Raw genomic sequence first — 25,003 nt, 5'->3', positions numbered from 1 at the left:
TAAAGAGCTTTTTGACCTTTATCTGTATTCTGCAAAAAATTATGCAACTGTGTGTCTTCCACAAATAGTTATACTTCAGTGCTGTGGTTCGATGAGAAGGTGTAAGATAGTCTGAAAAGAAGGAAAAGCTTTTCTAGCAAGTATTTATATTGTAAAAATATTTCATTGTAAAAGAAAATTATCTGGACAATTCCTTACTCTTTTTTTTGTCAAAGGATGTTTTTTATGAAAGAGAGCACTGAGATTAAGAGTTCAAGTCCTGAACTCTTAAGCCACTGTGGATGGCTTCATAGCTAAACTTGGAGTTCAGGCTTGCCTATCATGTAGTCTTATGCTCAGATCAGTCATTTGTCATGTAAATAAGACATTGTAATTGCCATCCATCTATGCCTATAATTTTCAAGAATTATATGCCTACTTTAGCAGATGTCCCAAAACCTACAATATAAAATGAATGCAGTGCTCCACAATATGTTCTAATGAGATACTATTCTTTATGAAGCATTTTATTCCTATTAACAGTTTTATTCCATCTTTCATGGTTCTGCAAGTTCTGTAGCATTACTACAAATATACACAGTCATTTGCACCTGCCCTATAACTGACCTCTTATGGTAGTGTCTTTCACTAGAGTAATGCATTATGAAACAATGCTTCATTTTCAGTCACTTAGCAAAACAAAGATGTGTTCTAGTTGGCGAATAGTCTTTCTGGTTTTGTGACAGTTGTTAATAGCTGTCAATAACTTTTAAGAATATGGTCTCTTGCAGCCAGAAAATAAGGCATGTCTTTAATTAAAAATAAAAATGGTACAGTAACTTTGATTCAGTCTGCACCATTGCATCCACAATATAAATAAATAAATAAATACAAGTAAAACCTAGATGCATAAGAAATCTGAATTCAGTCTGGGAACCTGGAGAAAGACTTAATGTCCAGGTATAGCTTGACAGCACAAAATAAATTACCTCCTACCTAAACATATTCAAAAAAATTATTAGAAATAATGATCCTGAGCACTTACTGACAGTGTCTAAGTGACACTAATGACATTTTCATCAAAATTATTCTCACTGTGTTTCTGTTGTACTACTACAAGTACTAGTTATCATTTTACAGCAGTCATGCACAACTGACTTCAGAAGTGGATCTGTATTTTGGAGTATCTAAATTACTGGGATCTTTAGAGCATTTCCATTTAGAGCAGCCTTATTATGTGTTAATGATTTGATCCTCAACACCTTTGCTATCATTAAAATATTTTTCAGGAGGTTTTGAAAACTCTTGAACAGACACTGATTTATGAATAAGCTAAAGTTATCTTAACTGACTTTGCCTTGGCCATTTCTCTGCAGTGGCAATAAAATTCCGTTTTGACCATGCAGCTACTGTAGCGAGATTGTAGTGGGTTCTTCTTTTGTAAATTCCTTCATAGTTTACGACCCATTGATTGTTTCTGGGCACTACATGAGAAGTGGACTGCTAGAGCAGAAATTCTCGTCCATCCAAATTCAAGTAAAACTGAAAAGGTGCCTTATGGCACCTGCTACGGAACATGATCCTTATCTGAATGGTGTAATGGGTAAAGTGGATTCACGCTAGGACCACTCCATTCTTTTGCCCTTATTCAGCATTAGGCTTCGTAGCAAAAGCCAATAATTTGCATTCTGTTGTAATTTTTGCAGTATGATAATTTAGAGTAATTTAAACTTCATTTGGTATGATAGACAAGTGCTAATTTCAGTGTAGTTTTAAGACAGTTTAATGGCACAATGTTTTGAAAATATATTGATATAAGACTACCCATGGCCAGTCTGATTTTCAGATTCAGGTGTCAGATAGGAAAATGGTTCTTTTTATGAGCAGCTGTACATGAATAGACATTTGTCTACCTCCCAGCAACAAAATAGGATGCACTGGAGTCAGATGAGGAGTTTAACAGTGTGGCTGTCAGCTGGCAGGCCATTCTTCTCTCCCACCATTTGGCACTGAGAAGGAAAAGAGGGGACAGGGTTTTTTTTTATATACAGCTTATGTCAGCTAATCCAAAATTATAGTCCTTGCATTTCACCTTTTGTACATATGTTGTGGCTGAAAACATCCTATGTCAGCTGCTGGACATCAGAATTTTTGCTTCTCTAGTATGTCCCATGGAGCATAAAGGTTGTGAAAATAAAGCTTTCTGAAATGTTTTGAACAGCAATTTTATTTTTAAATTGTGGATGATAAGGGGGTTGACCATAATCAGTGCAAGCATGCTTGGTGTATTTGTTTTCCAGATATTAAAAAAGCAAGTTTCTTTGAGAGCAGACCATCTTTTACCTGAGAGCTGCTGTAAACCACACAGATTTGATGAAGCTGTAACATTAATATAATTATTGGGCAGCAAAAAGAACTTTGTATACTAAGACGTAGGCTGAGACAATTTTTTTTCCCCTGAGGAAGCATGTGCACTCATAATTAGGAGTGATCAAGTAAAATGGTTTTTTTCCTATTAAGAAATACAAGTAAATACCTGTAAAGAAACTTGTGCCTATGTTTGTTTAATCTGGTGTTGAAAACTGCACTACTTAAAGATATTTTAAGTTGATCTTTGAAGCAGTTTGAAGACTTCATCTGCTGTGTGGTTTAGCCAGAAGCCACTCTAGGCCTTCAAGAGGAAAAGATATTAAGTACATACTTCCTTTATTGCTGCCTCCTCAAAACTTTATTTGCCAGGACGTGTTATGGAGCCATTTGAATAAGAACAAATGCTTCTAAAGATTTTGAGTTAGTGCATAATTATGTTTATTAGAATTTTTAAATACACAAGTAATTTTAACTCCATTCTTCCTTTCCTTCTGCACATACTTTCCCTTATTTTAGTAGTCATGCTTTAGGACAATACTTGGATTTTCTATTTCTATATTTGTAGTTGGTTTTAACATACATTTGAATGAAATTCTGGGTTAAACTGTGTTTCCAAGATAGTAAAAACACTTACAGAGACTTCATGATTCCTGTGTTGCTGATGTGTAGTCACCCACTGTCATGTAAATAAAAATGTAATTAGTTTAAAAAACCCCAGCATTCAAACTTTCTCACATACCTAAAGTATTTATGTAATAAGTAAACACTAGAGGAGGAACCGAGAAGTCAGATTCTTGTGTATATGATGTGTTGGTACCCATGATTTCCTAAAAACAATTTCCTATTTTAGAGTCACTGTTGTGCTCCTTTGGCAGAATGAATGAGTTAGCTCATCTTATTTAGCCTCATATTCAGTGTTTGTTCCTTTAACTCCTGTCTTCCCTGCAAAAATATTGCCAGTTTCTTCAGAAAATACGTACTTTTAAAAAATTTATTCCAGTTTTCCTAGTAGTAATGAAGCTGATCATCCCCGAAGAGAGTGAGGCTTCTCTCACACTGGCAGGTGGCAGTCGTTTTGGGAGATGGTGTTTTCTTCATGCAGCAATCCATAGAACAAATTATTTTTAGTTCTGAATGAAGAAAAACAAATCCTAAATGAAGAATTGTAAAATAATTATATAAAATTAATAACATAAATATATTGAAATGTAGATTTCTTCCCAGTGACTTTTGCATCTGCAAGAAGAATGTAGAATTATAATTACTTTATTTCTCAAGTACTCAAAATGGAGAAAAACATGTCACAAACCACTATGTTTCTTGATACACATTTTTAAAGTTAGTTCTACAAAATAGCACAGTTGCTTTCTGTAATCTTCATATACAAAGTTTTGTAACTGCTGCTCCAGTGCAAAGCTGAAATCATCCCTTTCTTTGATATCAATGTTTCCATCCTTGTACTACTAAGTTCATGGTAGTAGTGGAAGCAGACCTAAAAGGCCAGAAGAAATTTTTGAAGAGTTTTTTTTTGTTATTGTTGTTAGAGATTATTTTATTAGCATGGCTGTTTGTTCAGTGTGATAATTTTTTTTAAATTTGTGAAAGTAGACCTAAGCAATCCATTTACTTTGCAACTTTCCCTTTTAGGTGTAATAAAACTGGCGTAATTTTTCTGCACTGTTTTAGCAGGGAGATTGTGCCAGAGTGGGCCAGCAAATGCACAGGGCAGTGCAGGTTGGCAGCTGATGGAAGCTGAACTCAGAACAAGGTGTGGTCTGGCTAGCTTAGGTTACTGGTGGGTTTCATAAGGGCTGGCTTCATGCAAATAGCTTTGCTCAATCCTCAGAGATGCTCCAGACCCCTCAGCTCTTTGTGGTCTCCTCTGGACCTTCTCCAGTAGCTGCTTGTCTGTGTTGTACTGAGGAGCCTGGACCTGGACACAGCACTCCAGGTGTGGTCTCCCTAGGACCGAGTAGAGGGTATACTCCAGCATTTAACCATTTATCACCTCCCTATCCTGCTGGCCACACTCGTCCCAATGCACCCCCGGACACCACGAGCCCTCCTGGCCACAGGGGCACTGCCAGCTCACGGTCAGCCTGGCATCCACAAAGACTCCCAGCTGCTTCTCCACAGAGCTGCTCTGCAGTAGGTCAGCCCACAACCTGTGCTGGTACTTGGGGTTATTCTTCCCCACGTGCAATGCCCTCTACACTTGCCTCATTAAGTTTTCTTGGCCAACTCTCCAGTCTAACAGGGTCCGACTGAATGGCAGCCTTCAGGTGTATCAGCCAGTCCCCCAGTTTTTCTCCTTCTCTCTTTCTGTTCTTGCACTTCAGTAGTGTTCAGAGCTTTAATAAACCATACTGCTTCTGTATCTGCCTGAAGGACATTATTGATTCTCAAAGCCAGGCACAAGGTTTTACGAAATCTCTGGTGTTGGACGGAAGCCTTCTTCATGTGGTGACTTAGGAGCTTGTTTTGGTTGTTTTATGCAGCACTGGGGGTAGGATCTGAAACGTTGGTGTAATGAAATAGCTGTTAAATTAATATTGAAATTGAGCTGTTGAAATGAACGAATACCTTTCACAGACATTGACAAGTAGAAACTACTGTTTCAGTCAACCCAATTGAGTTGCATAGTGCTTATTCTGCTGAATATCTCAAATGAATATACACACCCTGAGCGGTGGACTTTCATTTATGGAGCTCTGATTTGTTCAAAGGTTCATAAAAATTCATGTAACTAAATATCTCTCTGTTGATTACAGATCTGAGGAAGCTCAGCTGTGATTGTTCAAGCAAGACTCCAAACAGAATTATACTAGGAAATTGTCTTGTGAAATATCTGTTTAATAATGAAAGTGAAAAACCCCTGTTTTTGTATTAATTTTGTTTACAATCTGTTATTAATAATAAGCTCATTATCTAATTACTTTGATTTTTAATATATTTATGAGCTTTTGATGACTTCTTAGCTCAATCCATAATTATGCTTTTCTCAGGGGGTTCTTCTCTTTATCCTTGGGAAAGGATAAAGAGAATGTATCTTGGAACGTATTTTCTGGGGTTTTTGTCGTCCTTGGATTTCCATTCTTAATACTACATAGAAAGTAATGACATTGTCAGGAGTGTCTCATCTTCTTTGAGTGCTTAGAGCACATATACGTACACGGAGAAACTTATATGGAAAGAAATTGTGTACATCTCAGCAATTGCTAGTGCTATAATGGTCTTTTAGCATTGTAGGCTGTTGAGGGGGAGGAGGGGGTGTTAAGCTATTTCATAGCTTGGGATGAAGAATACAGCTGAAAATCTGTACAGTACCATTTAAGAATATTGAGGAATGCTTCTGAATATCTTTAGAGAGAAAAAGCTAAAAAGAATACTGTTAGCATGTGGATTAAACCAGAAGGGAAATATGGGTAGGTGGAATTTAACTTTGGGTGCTCATGCAGAGTTTAACCTTGTGTTATTCATTGATTCTAAATTACTTTCTTTCTAAAAACTCTCCTATTTATTAATAATGATCTGAGGGATAGATATTAGAAAAGACACAGACAGACCTGGTCAAGAGCATTGTTTAACACACACCTGGCTTTTTTTTAAATGATTGTGGTTATTTGTGACCTTTTGTAATTTTGTCAGAGTAACCAAGATGTAGTGTTCAGAAGTAATTTAATGTGAAATTTTTGGTACTGCACTTTTGAACATATAGTTCACAAAGACTATAAATTCTCTGAGCCTCTTTTTCCCATCCCTTCCCAAGATGATAACATTTAAATGCAGTATTTGAGAGAAGTATATACACATACCTATATATATAAATATCTGTCATTTTTAAAGTGGGGCTTTGATTCTGTGTCTTACATTCACGTAGAACATGCTACAAATCTATTACATAATTCCAGGTGAAAATAACTTCAGAATTTTTCACACAAAGTGGAGATGTAGTAAAAGTATATGAGAGTTCTGTATTTGGAGAGCCTTGCAGGACACTGATGAAGTACTTGCATTAGATTTTAACTCTTAATAATTACAAAAAATTTGAAAACTATGAATAGGCGTAACGTATATGACCTTGACTGAAGTTTGTCCTTCTCTGTGAAGTGCAGGACTCAAATCTAGAGGAAGCTTTGATCACTCTTTTATTAAATTCCCTTTTTATTGCTCGTGTCATTTTCCATTCAGATGAGGAGTAGTATCTTGAAATTTTTGCATGCTTATTACAGCCAGATTGTCTGAAATGAGCCAGGAGTGTGCATAGACACCCTTTGAATTGTGCTGTTCACCTGTCTTTTCCCTTCTCCCTTGATTTATGTTCTTCACTTTCTGGAGTGGAAATGTACATAGCCAAGTACACAGGCATTCACAAATACCTCTGTATCTTCCTAATTAGAAGTGAAACTAGCATTAAGTAGATTTCATAATTGCAAGTTTATAAAATGTATATGAAATCCTATACTAGTTTCTATGTGATTTTATGATGATTGAACTTAATTGTTATTCACAGCATATTCACAGTGGTTGAGGCCTGTTCATGTTCTGCAGTGTTTAATATCCATCATAGTTTAAACCTAGGCAAAGAACTGTAACAAAATCATCCTCATAAATGCAATTTTGAAATGTTTATATTGTTATGTAATAGAAATGTTTTACTGTATCTGTGTATTTGTGACGACCGATGTTTTCCGCCTTTCGTGTTTTTACCTCCTAAATCTCATTATATGACAGGTTAAGATATTATTGCTTTAAAATACTAGTTTTCTTAGAATAAATTGTCACACCTAAGGTCACGGGAGGTTGGTAAGGACCTTCTGTGTCCTTACCTCTTCCACTGAGATCTGCAGAGAAATTTCTCTGTATGTTGCATGTTAGGATTTCTTCTGCTGACAGGTGACAATGTTATCAAGTATGTCTTCCACAATGATGCCTCAATGTTTTTTTAAAAAATCAGTCATAAAATAACATTATCTGCTATAAAAATGGCAAAATCAAATTTTAATGCCGATGTTTAGCTCAACATTTTTCTATTCTCACCTTTTAAATTGAATTAGTACTGAGGAAATAATTTTTTATGAATTGCCTTTCTTCATATAGAATAGTTTTTGAAATCTATGAAAAGCATACATAAAAAGGGAGGAGAAAAGACCATTGCTTTTTTCAGCAGATTTTGAAACTTTGTAGCACTGCCACTTTGACATGTATTTGATATGTATCTTATAATTGAAATATTTAAATCCATTGTAAATTTGTTCTTTTTTTTTTTTGTAAACCCACACAGCATTTGAGAGATCTGATATTATCATATTTTTTTATTTCAGTCACACTGGTTACTATTATTCTGTATTCTGAGTGTTCTAAATATCTAGATTTCTTCATGACTGATGTAACACTTCTGAGATCCAACTTACAGCATTTGCAGGCTAATCACAAGAATCAAATGCACTGGAGCTGTACAGTACTTTGGAATTTTCTCCCTTCATACCAAATAGTGTATTTGCTAAGCGAAAACCTGCATTGTCTTGGTAAGACAGATGTACAGACAGACATAGATTAGCCTTGCAGTATCAATTCACATATCTAGTATCTGTAGCTTGCAGAGTGACAACAGGTAAAAGAAATGATATGTGCTCATGGTGCATACCTTGAATTAATGGAGTGTTTCTTTAGCTTAATTCAACAGTGTATGACTTTGTCTTCAATAATATTGTAGTGGAGATAAGAACTATATGTAAATGTGGTAAATTCACCTTAGCCAGCTGTGAGACCTCTACCCAGCTATGCTTTTTCTCTCCCTCTTCAACAGCACAAGGAGACAAAATAAGATTAAAAAGTTCACTCATTGAAATAAAGATGGGAGATCCCTTGCCAGTTACTGGCACTGGCAAACTAGGCACAATTTGGGGAAAATTAATTTACTTTATTGATATTTAAAAGCAGAATAGGATGGCAAAAAATATGCTGCCCCACCCCCCTTTCCTCAGGCTCAACATCTTCATTCCCATCTCCTGTATCTTCTCCTCCCTGAGTGGTACAAGGGGGTATGAGGAATGACAATGTGTCGACTGTGGTTCCTCTCTGCCATACGTTTCTTCTCACACTTTCTTTGTGCTGCTCTGTGGGTCCTCTCTGTGGTCTGCAGCCCTTCAGGATAAATCTGCTCCAGCATGGGGCTTATGTGGGCATTAGTTCTTCTAAGGAGAATCTGCTGCAGTGTGAGCTCTCTGCAAGTGAGCATTTCTTCAACAAATATCCGGCTTGCTCTGGAGTGGTCATCTCCAAGGGCTTCGGGTAACTGCCTCCTTTATCATGGTCCTTGTTTTCCATGTGTTCCTCTCTGTCCTTGGTGCCTGGAGCACCTATTTCCCTCTTCTTCTTTTCTGACCTTAGAATTTCTAGTGTTCTTTCTCACATTTTTACTTCTACTCCTCACTGCCTGGGCCATGTTTTGCCCTTTCTTAACTATGCTTTCACAGAAACACCACCTGCTTCACTGGTGAATTCAGCTGTGTCCTGCAGTGGGTACATTGCAGAGCAACCCTGACTACTTCTTTCTGACATCAGCCCTGCAGCCATCCCCAGAGCCAAAACCTTGTCACCAACATCCAGTGTAATAAGATGGAGAGAAAGAACGTAAGGGATAAAAACCAGATCCATAAGGACTGAAATTTATTTTGGTTTGTTGCGCTCCTTTCTGTGGTTAACTTCTTTATTTCTTTTAGTATCAGATCAACTACAATGAAGTTCATTTGTGACTGTCACTTTTCTAAACAGTTTCAATAGAGCACTTTTATGAAAGACAAACTGAAGGTATTATGAGGAGGATGTAGAGTGATTTTTTGATCACTAAAGAACACATACAGGGAAATCAAGCTTGTGTTTTTAAACTTTTGAAAGAAGGAAGGGGGTGAAGAGCAGTGCAGATGAATGGAGTTTTGGTGTGTATATAGGGTTTAGGATGCTAAAAATACCTTTCTTACATTAGAGAACACATGATGTACTTTGTCTTCTCACCCATTATTTTTGAATAATCTAATTTTTAAAATTCTGCAAAAGTATTTTTTCCCTCTTACCTGTTTACTGAACAGCCTTGGTTTAGATTCAAACTATAGTTGAAGTGATGGGAAGGTCTTCTGTCTGAAATTGTATCTTGTACATATGGGCTATGTTCCTCTCTAAAAGAAGTCTGTTTGCAAGGTCTTGCATATCTCTCCTCTCACCTAGTGACAAGTACTGATTGATTAGCTACTTATTTCTTAAATCATCAGGCACATAATTTGCTAAACAGTGTGAAATACTTTAGTACTTTTGTTCCTGGGTGACAATTTGAAGGCCTTGATTGTGCGATAGCCAACATGTGCATTTAATTTTCAGCTACTGAACATCACCTGGCTGCCTGGACCACTCTGATATTTGCTGGCTATTATTTTTCATATTTTCACCATGAGGTATCTTCTTGAGTCCTTGTCCACTTTCTCATGTAGTTTTGTATCTTACATTGATTAATATTGATTAGTACTGGTGCCTTGAAGAAAGATTGGGTACTTCTACAGAAGCTATGATATCACCTTGGCTGAAGCTTAACAGGAATCTAAAGAAATATTATTACTTGTAATTTATCTGTCTATTCAGAAAACAGCTAAATGCTTCTCAATTTTATGAACTTTGAGTAAACAATTGATTTTGAATGGTCAAGGGGTCCAGACTTTTTTTTCACAAATAAAATACTACGATTTCAAAAATATGAGGAATTCTGATTTAATAATGAATGAATGAAAATTCAGTTTCATGTGAGTTTTAAAAATAGTGTATTAAAAATTCTTTTTGTCTTAACCAGAGTTATATTTCCTTTTATAGTGGTGTAATAATATAATTTTCTGAGATGGCATGTCTAAACATTTTTTGTGGTCTTTGGCAGCATAGAAAACTGTGGTAATTTAAAATTGAATTATAACAGTTTTTTTAATGATGTACTAAAGTTAACCTTATATTTTATTATTTCAGTTGTTCATGGTGGACAATGGAGCAGATGACTGGAGAATAGCCATGACTTATGAGCGTATTTTCTTTATCTGCTTGGAAATACTGGTGTGTGCTATACATCCCATACCTGGGAATTACACATTCACATGGACAGCCCGGCTCGCCTTTTCTTACGCTCCATCCACAACAACAGCTGATGTGGATATTATTTTATCTATACCAATGTTCTTAAGACTTTATCTTATTGCCAGAGTTATGCTTTTGCATAGCAAACTTTTCACTGATGCCTCATCTAGAAGCATTGGAGCATTAAATAAGATAAACTTCAATACCCGTTTTGTTATGAAGACTCTAATGACAATATGTCCAGGAACAGTACTGTTGGTTTTTAGTATCTCATTATGGATAATTGCTGCATGGACTGTCCGAGCTTGTGAAAGGTAAGGTTGCTTTTTTTTTTTCAGTTCTTTCTGTTTGTCTTTCTATTTTTCACTCCTGTTTTGTCTCTTACATTTTGATTTCAGGGGACCTAAACATTGTTTAGAATGGAGCTCCCTAGTGCTTGATAATTTATGTGTTGGTTGCATTGTATTCTGTGACAGTCATTGTCAGGAGTGATTTGCCTCTTAATCTGGTGGACCTCTGCAAAGAGATCTGTGCCTCACTGTTTACTTGTAGCACTACAATTTCATTTCAGTGTGCTGACGTATTTAACACACTGGACAGATTCCACAAAATGCCTTTAAGAGTAGTTGTTAATATTATGCATTTATACTATTTTTCATTTATTTTCTTTGTAAGACAAATGTAGTGAGGATAAGATAGAAAAAATAGCCAGGGAAAATGCTTTGGGGGGATACGTAATTTGAGTGTTGTTGTGCTGAAAAAAGAAAGAGAGTGCAAAATGCAGTTGAGTAGTTGGCAAGATCAGTAAAGGGAAACAGGCAGAACACTTATAGTAATATAACCCTTCCAATGAAAATCAGAAGTGCATTTGAGAGTGTGGCTTTCAATTTCAGATAGTTTTCCAACCTCCCTTTATCACAGACTTCAGTGTAGGTAGAGAATAAATGGCTATCAGTGCTGACAACTTGAAACTGAATTTCTCAAACATGGCTTTAAGAAAAAAAAATGGGCTTCTGATTGGAGAGGATTGTTTAGGAATATGAGATAGATTAAGTCTAAGAAGACAATTTAAATCTATAAAAGATTTAATGCCTTGGACAGTTCTTAGATCCTGGAATTGATTTCTCCTTCCTTGAGCTGAAAAATCATCAACAGGCATTTGAGGCATTTCTGCTGCTGTTTGTTGACCATTTTGTTTTTCCTATTCCTTTCCATGTCTGTCCATTTTAGAATCAGTTTGGGAGAGTTACTTGTGACAGCTAAATGATTCAAGTCAGCAATAAATAATCAAACACTGTTGTCCATTTTTAAGTTATTCCTTGCATTCCTTTTCAACTTATAAGGAAAAATACCTGATCTTATAAAATGACTGTAGGGATCACGTTTTTGTAGTTTTATTGTTAAAATTTCTTTGTATCAGTATTGTTTCCTCATATTACAGCTAGATTAGTAGTTTAAGAATATTCTGAAAATACGATGTTAAGACATAATGACATATTAGAGTTTCAGAATATTCCCCATAGTGGCAGTGAAGAAGTACCCTAGATTTTGACTCAATCTGTAGTAGCTGTATTTTCATAAACATGTTCTTGTTTCAGATGTAACTGACTTCTGCAAAGTCTCTCCTCTTTATCTCATATTCTCCACTTCTCTTCCCACCAGTTTTCTTTTAATACAATTGCTGCTCAGGAATTCTTGAGTGTCTACTCAGGCATTTCCCAAACTGTTGGTTTGAAGGGGCTCTGAATAACTTCAGCATCCATTGCTGTCATCATTGCATATAACTGCTTGATGATGACGATGATGATGGTGATGATGATGAAATAAAAATTTTTTATTAACCTTTTTATACACGTACTAGCTAGTACAGCTCAGTGAAAATTACTGAAAAATATTTGCTACTGTCTGATACATGTCTGCAAAACATGTTTATTTGTTAGTTTACAGATTGCGGGACAAGAATGTATAGTATATAAGCAACACTAAAAATAAAAGAAACAATGACCACCTCACTGATTTTTCAGTCAGGGGAGTGAAGACAACACTCCCATAAAGTTTTGATTTTTCTTAGTTTGCTTATTTATATTTAGAAATTGACACACTTCTGCATCACTGTTGTTCTGGAAAGAAGATTATTTATTTGGTTAGGTACACTGAAGTCAGGGCTGCAAAAAGCTGAATTTTCTTCAAGTATCTGCTAAGTTAGTAATAGATTTCCCACATTTTATTTTGCAGTTGCTCTCCTTGAATTGACTATAATAGTTTGGACAGTAGGCTGAATAGCCACAGACTCCTTTAAATTGAAGAACAACACAACACAACTAAAAGCAGGTTAAATATAAAAGTTAGTACTCGGTTAATATATCTCTAGCATAATTGCCTTCTCTTCCTGGCTTCCAGTCCAAGATTCATATTTTAACAAGAAAAAAAAAGTTAATTTTATCTTTCAGAAACATTAAAAAGAATATATTTTGGCTTTTGGAATTAGATACTTAAGTCATTCACGCTAGTTGCACAGCCAGTTTTTTGTGTTTTTCTTCCAGTTTTCCCTTGAGGGAATATGTAAGTATTTTGCCAAACAAATTATACTGACCCTGGATTCCAGTTACTAGTCAGCCCATCAGAACCATTTAAATCCATAGCCCATATAGAAGTATGTGGTAAGAAAGAGTTCTCAGAAGAAAACCTCAAAACCCCATATATTGGAATGCTCCTAATATTCTGCCATCTGAAGTTAAGCATCCCTTTTTTGCAGAGTTGGAGGCAGATACAATAGTAATTTATCACGAGAAAGGACAATTATGGCCACTGAATATTTTCTGTTCTGTGTAGAAATCATAGTCCTCAGAAGACGTCTCCCAAGGTCTTTATGCATTTGAATTGCTTAGGTGTTAAAAGTTTAGTTTACACAAATGAGATACACTTTTTCCCAGCTACTCTTGACTTTTTTCTTAGTTTTAACTCAAGAGAACCTTTTTTTTATTTTAAGTAGACTATTTTTGTACACAAAATGATCCTGAAAATAAATTCTATCATTAGGAGTGTTTTCTTTTCCATTTGGCATTATACATGAAAACACAATGAATTTTAATACATCTAACAGAAATTAGGAACTAGGCAGCAGCCTGGTAGCTTTGGTTTAATAAGGGGTAATTTATGTTAATAAAATTTGATGTTGTTAACTGTTTCTTTGCATCGCTCTAGCACCATGCTATAATTTCTCTCATATAGTAGCATTGCATGAGTTTGCATTAGCAGTAGTTCTTTAGTGTATTAATTCATTTAACTGACCATCCAAATTGGAACAAGATGATGGTGATAAGACATAATAGATTAAAATATTAAGACTTGGGATTGGAGAGGAAAGATTCTCCTTCTGTTCCATGTTCTCAGTGAGAAAGGAAGTTACAGTAGGCAGTGCCCTTTATTGTGGAGTTGTGTGTCCTCAGCAAAAGCCGTTGCTGCTGAATGACAACCTGGTGTTCAGATTGTTCTTCTGTTCAGTTAGGTTGTTATTATTGCAGACAATCCTGGGAACAGGAAGGGAGATTGGAAGCCCTGCATTTCATAGGAAGGTAACATGAAAGAGCAGCATTATCCATCTCAAAAGATGACCTGTGGAGACAGGTCATGGGTTGAGCCCGGCAAGTTGGCTGTCTGAATAAAGACTTCACTGCATTAATGGTCATCTGACTGATCACTTGATATACACTGAACTAAGACAGGACATGTGTCTTTCTCGGTGCCTTAATGACTGTATAGTTAGCTCCCAGAATGCTAATTATAGCAAGTGACACTTTGGGTTGGTGAGCAAGGTATTTTCCACAATTGGCGTTTAAGGTCATGTATGAGGGCAGAATGTGGTACAGATAATGGTGGTGGACAGCCAGCTGAGTATAAATGGGTTGCTAGGGCTGCAGAGTAATCTAGATGAGGGAATTTGGAAGGTAAAAGTGGGGAAAGCATCAAGTGTTGCTGTATATATAATGTCTGTTTTGAGGGGAAGATTGCATTGCATGGGTATCATCTGCCTTCTCATTGCCAGTAGCAGTGTATTGCTGTTTTTCATGTGTAGGCTTCATAATGAAAATCTAACTTTTTTATTGGGTCTTACTCAAAAGATGTTTGTGTTTATAATATCTCTGAGGCACATGATCTAGAACATTATGAGTTTATTACTTTCACATTTGAATTATGACCCCCTACAAGCAGATTAATTTTTGCAGTTTCCCATACATATGTTGTTACTGAAAATAGATTTGTGCATGGGCATCAGTTGTTTATTTCAGTTAAAATAGAAAAGTTTGGTTTCTTGAGAAAAAGAAATTAGTATGTTTAACATTAAGTCATTGAAGAGTCTGACTAGAAGAGGAATCTGAGTAAAAGAATTCTACTCTTCTATAGAATGGGTGTCTCATCTGTGAGAAGTGGGCTGCTTTCTAGGTTGTGTGGAAGGTAGCCACTCTTTATGATCTGGATTTTTTGGGTGTTTTTTTTTGTTTTGCTTTGGTTTTTTTGGGTTTTTTGTTTAGTTGGGGGGGTTTTGTGTGTTTGTTTTTGTTTTGGTTTTTTTTATGGAAAGGAAGAAAAAATATTGTTTTCTGAATACACACATGGGTATAATGTGCCTGTGTACCAAGCAATATGAACCACAAATGCCCACATTACACTGTTGTATGACCAGAACACATCCTGTCACATGCCTGGCATTTCTGTGGATTTACAGAGGAGAACTGAGAACAGAACTGGATTTTCTTCTTCTGCAGAGAGCACACTTTTGGCACCATTTGTTGTTCTATTTGTTCATCTCTTTGACTTCTGGCAATGAAGTCAGTTCAGTTAGAGCAGTTTGTTTTAGTCAGCATTTCTCCTTCTTGTCAGTTTCTGCTCTGTAGTCTCTCCTTGTTTTAACAAAAACAAACTCAAAAACCATACACATACGCAAAATCCCATCTGTGTGTGATGGTGAAATCTTTTTCTGCTTTCTGCTCATTCTTGTTTTCTACAAAGAAATGTCTGTCTTATTTCTTGGAAATATGATACCATTACAAAGTTTCCAGTAAGCAGCTCATACATGACAACTGGGAGGCAAATGTTAAGGATTCATTTGATACAAGCTAGTGGATACACTGACACTTCAGTTGTAATTCATGAAGGAAAAAATGTTTCTTAGCTATCTGATTTCCTCACAGTATGTATTATTTCAGTTCTTTACTTATATTGAGGACCTTATCTGATGTCGTATGTTGCATACGTATGTTGACATCCTGTCACATGCCTGGCATTTCTGTGGATTTACAGAGGAGAACTGAGAACAGAACTGGATTTTCTTCTTCTGCAGAGAGCACACTTTTGGCACCATTTGTTGTTCTATTTGTTCATCTCTTTGACTTCTGGCAATGAAGTCAGTTCAGTTAGAGCAGTTTGTTTTAGTCAGCATTTCTCCTTCTTGTCAGTTTCTGCTCTGTAGTCTCTCCTTGTTTTAACAAAAACAAACTCAAAAACCATACACATACGCAAAATCCCATCTGTGTGTGATGGTGAAATCTTTTTCTGCTTTCTGCTCATTCTTGTTTTCTACAAAGAAATGTCTGTCTTATTTCTTGGAAATATGATACCATTACAAAGTTTCCAGTAAGCAGCTCATACATGACAACTGGGAGGCAAATGTTAAGGATTCATTTGATACAAGCTAGTGGATACACTGACACTTCAGTTGTAATTCATGAAGGAAAAAATGTTTCTTAGCTATCTAATTTCCTCACAGTATGTATTATTTCAGTTCTTTACTTATATTGAGGACCTTATCTGATTTTGTACGTTGCATGCATATTCACAAGGCCACCTTCTAATGGAAATTACTCTTTGCATTCTCTGCAGTGCCAGTGGGAAGATTCTTGTTCTTAGTTTAAAAAAAGCAACCAAAAAAAAAAACCCAACAAACAAGCAATCAAAACCCACCAACAACAAACCAAGCCTGGATATTTAATTTTAAGTCTATTTTTAGGCCCAGAAGGTCAGAAGCAATGACATAGGATTTTCATTTTTTTCAGTCTCATGACTGTCAAGAGATCAAATAGAGTTTGTGCATGGCCAGTGCTGGCTGTTTGTCATGGTTCTTTACCTTCCCTTGGCTCACAGCTCACTGAAACTAGAATGTACTACTGGCAGACAGGTTTCTTCAGTGGTGGCAAACATTAAAAGTTAAGTATTCAAAACAACAATAAGCAATGATCTCCTGTCGTCATCCTGACTTGCACCTGTGCTGTGAATGAATGGTTCTCTGCCTACTAGTCTTAATTCCTGGTTTTGCACACTGAGTGTAGCTTAACTTTAAATGTTAGGTTACTGTTTTATAATATTTACATCTCAAAACAATTAATAGCTACAACCACATGTAACCAATTTCATTTTTGCTGCAAAAGTTACAATTAAACCATCAGATCCGTTATTTTATCATGCAATGAAGGCAACAAGGAAATTTATTCATAGAAGTACATTGGTAAATGTCTGACATGCATAACCCAGATCCAAAAAAGAGCAATTGATCTAAATAAAATATTCCTGTTCTAGGTGTATCAGAAGGATAATGTGTTCTTTTGCTGCTTGAAAACAAAACAGCTATGTATATTTAAAGGGGAAAGCAGATGCACCTGTTCTGATTATTTAGGTTTGCTATTTTTTTAAGTCATATTTTACTTCCCTTTGAAAATACTGTTTGTGTATTCTCAGCAAAATAACTTTGGGAGTATAAGTAAGAATATTCTTCAGTTGGTTTAGGTTATTAGAATTTTCCTTATAAATATGAAAAATAGCAATAACTGATGAAGTGTCACTGGATATAATCATTCCTTCACAAAAATATAGCAAGCCAAAGGATATCAGTGTTTCTGTAGTCCTGAAATAGCAGACCCAACTTTGAGGAAGGGAGCACAAAAAACAAAAAGTTAAAAAACATGCAAATAAAAAATCTACTTGCTTAATTAAAGAAAAAGATACTTGTCTTTTGGATTAACTAGAGCAAGAAAACTTTTCTTAGGTTAAATTCGTTTTTGTTCACAAAGGACTTATATGTATAATAGTTGTAGAATAGTATGAAGTGGAAAAGCTCATGTATAGTTCAAAAATAGTGAGCAAAATGAAAACTATTTTTCTATGCAGAAAAATCTGAAAATAATGAAAATACTTACAGGGCACTACGTACCTGCTTTCAAGGATGAAAAGATTTTTTTTTAATTAATCTTGAATTTATAAAACATAATTAAGAGAACAGTCTTTGTTCTGGTCAGTAAGGATGGTTGTACGTGCTCCAAATTCTTTCAGATAAGAAAGCAATTTCTGGAATTTTTTTTATCATTATTTCATTACTCGGTCCAAAGTTATATATTCTCATCCTCATATTTTTAGATGAGATAATTGAATTTTTCCTCTCTCTTTTGGCCAGCCTTTTAAACTATTCAGAATATTTTGCTTCAAAATGAGTAAAAGCTGTTTGCCATAGTACCCCAAAAGCAATCCTTATAAAATAGGGTCACACTGAAGCAAAAAGCAATGTCTTGTCATTTCAAAATAGAATTTGTTGCTGCAACAGTTTAATGTCTTTGAAAAGTGCACCCTGAAGTGTGATTTTAAGCTTTTCTACTGGTTTTCTTTTGCTTCTTGGGCAAAGTGAGGAGTATAGGCCACGGTTATCACTTCACTGCGAATAAGCTTCCAATATGCTGACTGAACTCTAGCCTTAGATATTGAAGAGTGGATTCTATTGGGAATTTACAACTTGGTCCTAAAAATTCAAATTTATGAGGTCAATACGAGGACATAGATAGAGATATGAAATTGTGCAGTTCAAGAGAATTAGTGGTTTTTTGGCGAGAAACAGGAGGAGGTGCTTTTTCAATATTTTGTATGTACTGTATTTTCCTTTTCTGTGATTTTTCCATTTTAATTTGTTCTCTCAATAGCAGATTTTTCTTGCTTGGGTAGTTTTTTTTCTTTAAAAGTTCAAAATCAGCTATAGTTTTTACTGCAGCTGGTATTGAGATAGTAAGTGATTTGCAACATCACTTAGAAGTAGTAGGTATTGGTGTGTGTCCTCATTTACACTTGTGTTCCCCAAACAGTGGTATGACATAGTTCAGAGCTCAGGCTGATCAATCTAGAATATTTTTGACTGTGACAATAGAACATTACTCTACTTGCAGTTGTTTTTTCTCTAAACCAGATTGATATCCAGTATTTCTTTTTAAGCCTTATTCTGTGATAAATGAAATCCACTGACAAAATTCCTGTGGCTTTGCACAAGAGTGGTTCACTGAATTGAAGTATATCAACTGAGTATTGAGGGCGTCGGCGGAATGTGAAGTGAACAAGTGTCTTGGATTATTTAGGTTGCAAGTTTCTGGGTCAGGGGTTGTCTTTGAACTGTGTTTGCACACTGCTCAGGACAGTTGTGTCCAAGAATAACACTTACTGCAGTACTAATAATTGGAGTAATTTTTAGTAAGGAAGAACGGGAGTTAAACACTTCTGGAGGTTGGTGGTGTTCAGATGAAGATGATGCCTTCATGTGTTGATAGAGCAGTTTAAGGTGAACTGTTCAGTTTTGATGGATGGTGACTGTGCTGACAGCTTGTGCTGAGAACACTGCCCAGGCAGGAATTATGCCCTGCTAGCTGGCTTGTTTTCCCTGTGTACTCCCTGCCTCAAGTGGAGAAGCGCCTCTGTGGTCTCACTTGCAAGGGGGGTATGTTCATGTTGTTTTGGTGGTGTGACCTCCAAATCCCTTGTCTGGACAGTGAAGCTGTGCTCCTGCCAGGTGTGTGCAGGCTCCGTGCTCAGCGCTGCAGTCTCACCTCAGGCTGCATTGGAACAGCCAGGCTCTAAAGAGAAGTCCCTGTACTGTACTTCACACACAGTGCTTGTGACTCAGGGCTTAAGGGATATCTTCTGTTGCCAAGGCTGACAGCAAAAGAGATCAGTCCCTAATAACTGGGAGGGTGCAGTGAAGGTGAAAAGTACTCCAAATGTTCCAGAGCAGCAGGTACATGAATCGGTTAAGAACACACAGAAATAGAGGGTGTTGGGGCCATGGGGGTACAGCCTGGTTTGAAACCTGGTGCAGACTCTCTGGGAGCCAGTGGGCTTGCATTAGCTTAAAGTCCTTTGATGATGGGGATAGAATGATTGCATCTGCCTGGGTAATCGTGCAAATCCTGCCAAATTGTTGGCATGAGCCTTGGGTACAAACTTAAGTATTAGTATCAGGAATTGTGTACAGGCATGCAAATTGGTTTTCTTGTTTGTGGGGATTGTTGTTTTAAAAATTTTATTTATTCCATGAATTAACTAAATATTTACAAATAACTTTGGCTTGCAAAAGACTACTTGAAATGTGAAAATAGCAGTAAAAACCTGTGTATGCTGTCTTTAAAACAATAAAACCTATTATAATACATAAACAATAATTATTACATGTGTAACTGCAGAACAGAGGATTTTTATTAATATTAGTGTTAATGTAGTCTTCTTTGACTAACATGGCCAGCTGAATGTGTAAAAAAGTATTCACTTAATAAGAAGTGAATAGGATTCACATTTCAGGTATGCCAGGTGTGTGTCCAAGCCATAGGAGTGCAATGATACATTGTTCAGCAGTGCTTATTTTGGTGATGACATTATAAAGTAGGCCATTGGTCATTTAAAGAATATCTTAATCTTTTAAAGTTGAGTAGATAGAAATGGAATTCCATAGCATTTGTTTTGTCCAATTAGACTGGTTGCATTAAAAATTTCTTGAGTTGTAGGCAGTTTTGGAGTACGAGGCAGAAGAATTTTAAAACCTGGGACTTGAAAGTTATCTGTAGATAAGTGAACTTAATTTTTCAAATATCAGGATTTTCTATAAGGATGGAATACTAAAACTCAGTTTTTACACAAGCAGTTCAGCAATCCAAAGGCTTTCACTTACTACATCTGTGCTTCAGTTTCCTTGCCTGCAGTGCTGTCATTCCTCTTTTGCAGCAGGTTATTCATAAATCTTCAACAGGTGCAAAGAGACCCTACAAGCAAGGTATATGCAGCTTGAAACTGCAAAGCAATTTTTACTTACTAGAAGTAAAATATCCAAAAGGTTAAGCTGGAATTTAGTGGGCTACTAGACTAAACATTAGGACACGCCCAGTAAGACGCCAAAAAAGCTTTTGCTGGCCGTGCAGAAGTGAGATAGGCAGTTAATGTCTGTTCTCCACAGCTCCCTTTGTGCTGCTGCATACCTGCTGCTTGCCATGCTGCTGTGGTATGTTGTCCAGGTATGTTTTCTCCAGATATGGATGGATGATCCCAGCTTCCAGTGAGACCAACCAACTTGGCTGGCCCTCTTATTTTGTTTTTTTTTTTCATTTCTTTAAGACTTAACCTTTCCACATTGGGAATGACCTTGAATCCTTGAGCTATAGACCATAACTTTCAGGAAGAGCTGATATAGTTCCTTTTAGTTAAAGCAAAAATTAGTGACTATTACCCAAGGCATTGCTAACACATGCATATCCATTTTATAAAATGATGAAACACTTATATCTTGCTGCTTGAGCACAGCAGCTGAACTTGATTTTATTTCTGTTATCTTTAAATCCTTTTGTCTTTGGTTGGGTTTTTCTTTCGTAGGAAATATCCAATAGCAGACTAAGACGGATGCAAAGGACATGGTGTTAAAATAGTGAGCTTCTGGTCATTGCACAGTAGAGCAAACAGTTAAACAGAAATGTGACTAAAAATCTTTTAAAGTTTGGGACTTAGCTGTCAAAACCTCTATAGTTCAATCTGTAACCTGGTGATCTCATAAGTTGTTAGCTTCTGCCGTGAAAAATCCATGTTCAGGAAGGGGTGCTGATTGAATAATTCTTGATAAATTATTTAGGAGTTAACAGTTCTGTGACATGGAAGGGTCTTTTTTTTTTAATAAGACTTAAACAATGCCTAATTATTATCTATAAAATCTATTATATTTTTAGTAAACACAAGAGACACCTAGAAGGGGTATCTTGTCTTGGTTTACAGAAAGAACCATGAGCCAGTCTATGTTTTAGCTGTCCCATAAGGTCTGGAAATCTTTTTAATGAAATGAAGCATCAAAGAGTCAAAATACATTGCTTCCTCAGCTGCTGTATAAAAGTTAAATTGAAGAATTTTATGTAGCAGCAAGAAACAATATTTTAGTCTTATTGCAATTTAATGTTGCTTGAAGAGAAAAGAGGATTTTGGCTGACCATGATTTCCTTTTTTTGGCTGTCACCTTTCTAGTACATACAGGGTGGATGTGGGACATGAGTTCTAAAGAAGAGAAGCTGCTCTCTTGGTCAGCCCTGGCAAAAAGCAGAGCGTGGAAGGTGTTTTGTTATAATCAGTAGTGCCAGCGGGGTCAGTTGCTTGGTGTTGAATTCAGTACTGTCTGAGTACGCCTGAGGGAGGAACCTGGCCATGGGTTTGTGACACGCGCCTCACCAGCTGCTGGGCTTGCAGTGGGGTAGGAGAATGTGGAGTGCACGCAGGTGCTGGTGCTGTTTGGAAGTGCAGCCATCAAGCTTCAGGCTTGCTTTTGGTAGCTCGCGAAGGGTGGCATTAATCTTTATTCCATGTTCTTTCACAAAAGCAATAAACAGTGCATTTTTTTTTTTCTTGGTGACAAACTGCGTAATTTACTGGCAAAAAAAAGGTGTTCTGTTTGTTGAAAATAGCATGAGCTAGAGAATCCAACCTACAATTCTGTTGTGACCTTGACCAAAGTCATTTAAGCTCTTTGTGACTATGTCATGCATAGAATCATGTTTACTGCTGTTGCTTGGTGCTTGCTGAATAGCAAAATTTATTTTAACTTAATGAGCAAAAGATTCTACTAAAGTGGGGTTGCAGTGCTGTTTTATATTTTGAAGTTATTGTACAGGTAGAGATGCAGTCTAGATATGTTCATTCTGAGAAACCAGGTGAGAGGTATGAAAATAGAGGAAATATTGTTAATTCTGCATGCTTACATTTTTCTTTCTCATGCTTTTGGGTAGGATATTCAGAATACATAAGCCATTCCCTGCTGAAGTCCTTGTGGCTTTACCACTGCTTCACACGTACTTCTCTAGTCAGGACTCCAGAATCTGAGGGCAAATTGACTGAAGCTGTACATCATAGATAAGAAGAATTATCTATCTCGTGTATTTTCCAAGGATCTTTAATCCATATAGTTGGAATCTTTTTCCTCTCCCCCTTTAAGGGAGTCACAACTGAATTTTTGGAACTCAGCAGATGTATCTAGAGAAAATCAAGGAGTTTTTCTTTTAAACGTGAAAGATAATTTTTCTTTTAGTCACATCATGGTTTTGAGTTCTCTAAAAGGTAACACTCAAATGTAGTTAAATTCTTACAGGAAAATTTTTCTGTGTATACATCTATCTATCTATCTATCTATCTATCTATCTATCTATCTATCTCTCTATCCATCTTTCTATCCATCTACAATGTCTGTCTATCTATCTACAATGCTTGTTTATACATTTTTAAAGTGAAAGTTTTGTAGCTTCAGAGATACAGCTTAGGTATAACATGGCCCATCATCTACTCAAATGAGACAAACTTATACAATGTGTAGCTTTTCTTTTTCAAACCAAATATGCTGAGAACTCAGACTTGTTTTTTCTTTAATAAAAGAAGTCATGGACTTCTGCTAATGGAATAAAGTGTCTTTGACCTGTAAGTTTTCATTACTCATTAAAATGAGGGGGGAAAGAAACCCCAAATAAATATCTCTTTTTGTTACTTTTTGCATCTTTCAAGTTATAATTTCAGACACTTTTTATGAAGCAGGGCAGCTGAAACAGTTAAAATACCATAAAAGCTGTAGCTCTCTAGTCACTCTTAAAAATGCCTGTGATTCTCTTTTTCAACTGGATTGAGTTTTTCTGTATTTGTAAAGTCTTGCAAGTCAAACAAGTGAATGGAGGAGGCTTAATAGCTCCCTAAGAGCACCATTCTTGCTAGAAAAAGATCTGCTTGTGCATATTACACTTTCTCTGTATTTGTCCCATCAGTGAACTCATCTCATCTCTAGGGTAAGAGAGCACTGTAAATTAGATTTCAAGTTTGTTTAACATTTAATCTTCCAGCATGTTGTTGTAATTTAATGCTAATTATGTTGACAGCCTTTATGAAGCATTCAACATTCTGAAAAATGAATAATTAGTAACAGTTAAAATTAAATCTAGTTTTCATAACAAGCCAGTATAGTTATAGATAGTGGTCCCAAAGCTGAATGTTGCCACTGTGTACATCCTTAGTTAAGCATAAATCTGATTATGTGCTTGCCTGCCTAAATCTTGACCAGGGAACTGAGTTGAAGCATGAAAGTCACATAGATAACTCAAATATCTACTGTATGATTTCCATAGAATTTGCCAGCAGTGTAAACAATAGGCATTAGATAATTTCTGGTTTATTAAAGGACTTTTACAACATGTTTACATATAGACTCTAAGACACATGCTTCAAGTGTAGATAGTGCAAAAGGTAAGTTCTGTTGCCACACAAACCAGAGTTCTCCCCTCCATTAAAAACAGAGTGAAAATATATGGATTTTTTTTCTGAAAATGTCATCTGCTCAAGTTCCTTCGGAGAACAGAATTTCATTCTTTCTTCTGTGCTTCATTGAAAGCAGTTAAAATGCAGTCAAAAAGCTTTGAATGAAGGCCAAGATATCAGGCAACAAAATGGTTTTGGTAAAAAAAATATATCATTAGAAAGTGTCCTGTCATGTTCATAGTCTTCAGAGAAAATAGTACCAGATCCTTTGTTTTTGGTAAATGTTTGTCATTAAAATGAGAATGATCACTACAAAAGTTATTTTTTACTGAAAACAAATGGCAAACAAACTGAAAATGCAAGGTTTTTTGCCTGACAAGCAAAATGTCAAATTTTACTCTTCTTAATGACTAAAGGCGGGGAGAAAAGTACAAGGTTCAGACTACATATAATCTCACACTGACAGTATGACAGAATTTGGCGACAACATGTCAAGGCCTAAAACAGAGCGAAGAAAGCCATAATTGCATCTAGCATATTTAACATTTTATGGTGAAGGTCTCTTAAGATTTTCTTTTTGGTTGCATTTAGGTGGGCAACACATCTGTCTTCAAATGTGACACTGCAGAGGTCTGTATAAGCATGAGGATGATGTTCCTTTATTACCATGCCAGAGTAAAGTACTACATGTAGCCCTATTACATTTTTTCTAGCCTATCTGAAATTATGGTATTCTCTCGCCTTGCATTTGCCTTGAGGACCTTGTGACAGAAGTCCATAGTGTAAACTCAGCCCGCTGTAAGACATGGTGAAAGTGTCACAAGATTGTCTCCTGTGTAGACAACCTTTCTCAATCCCTGTAAATGAACTTCTCTACGTTAATCACAAAAATTTACTCCAAAGTATTTTCCTAACCTTCTGGTTGTTTTGACAAAGAGAACAAAATTTCAAAAGGGAGAACCATGGATTTTTTCCTTAGGTA

General features: G+C 36.2%; 1 protein-coding gene across 4 annotated transcripts in view; it reads left to right on the top strand.

The window, feature by feature from the left end:
* Positions 1-25,003, top strand: part of KCNN2 (potassium calcium-activated channel subfamily N member 2) — a 72,306-nt gene that overhangs the window by 11,402 nt on the left and 35,901 nt on the right. For all 4 annotated transcript variants that reach the window (XM_039733117.1, XM_039733116.1, XM_039733118.1 and 1 more), the window contains one exon: positions 10,357-10,775. In XM_039733117.1, coding sequence (XP_039589051.1) covers positions 10,357-10,775 — 419 coding nt within the window. The remainder of the gene's footprint in view (positions 1-10,356; positions 10,776-25,003) is intronic.

The sequence above is a fragment of the Passer montanus genome, unplaced genomic scaffold (genome assembly GCF_014805655.1).
Source record: "Passer montanus isolate IOZ18808 unplaced genomic scaffold, ASM1480565v1 scaffold83, whole genome shotgun sequence".
NCBI classification, from domain to species: domain Eukaryota; kingdom Metazoa; phylum Chordata; class Aves; order Passeriformes; family Passeridae; genus Passer; species Passer montanus.
The sequence above is the reverse complement of the archived record's forward strand: the minus strand, read 5'-3'. Positions and strand labels throughout refer to the sequence as shown.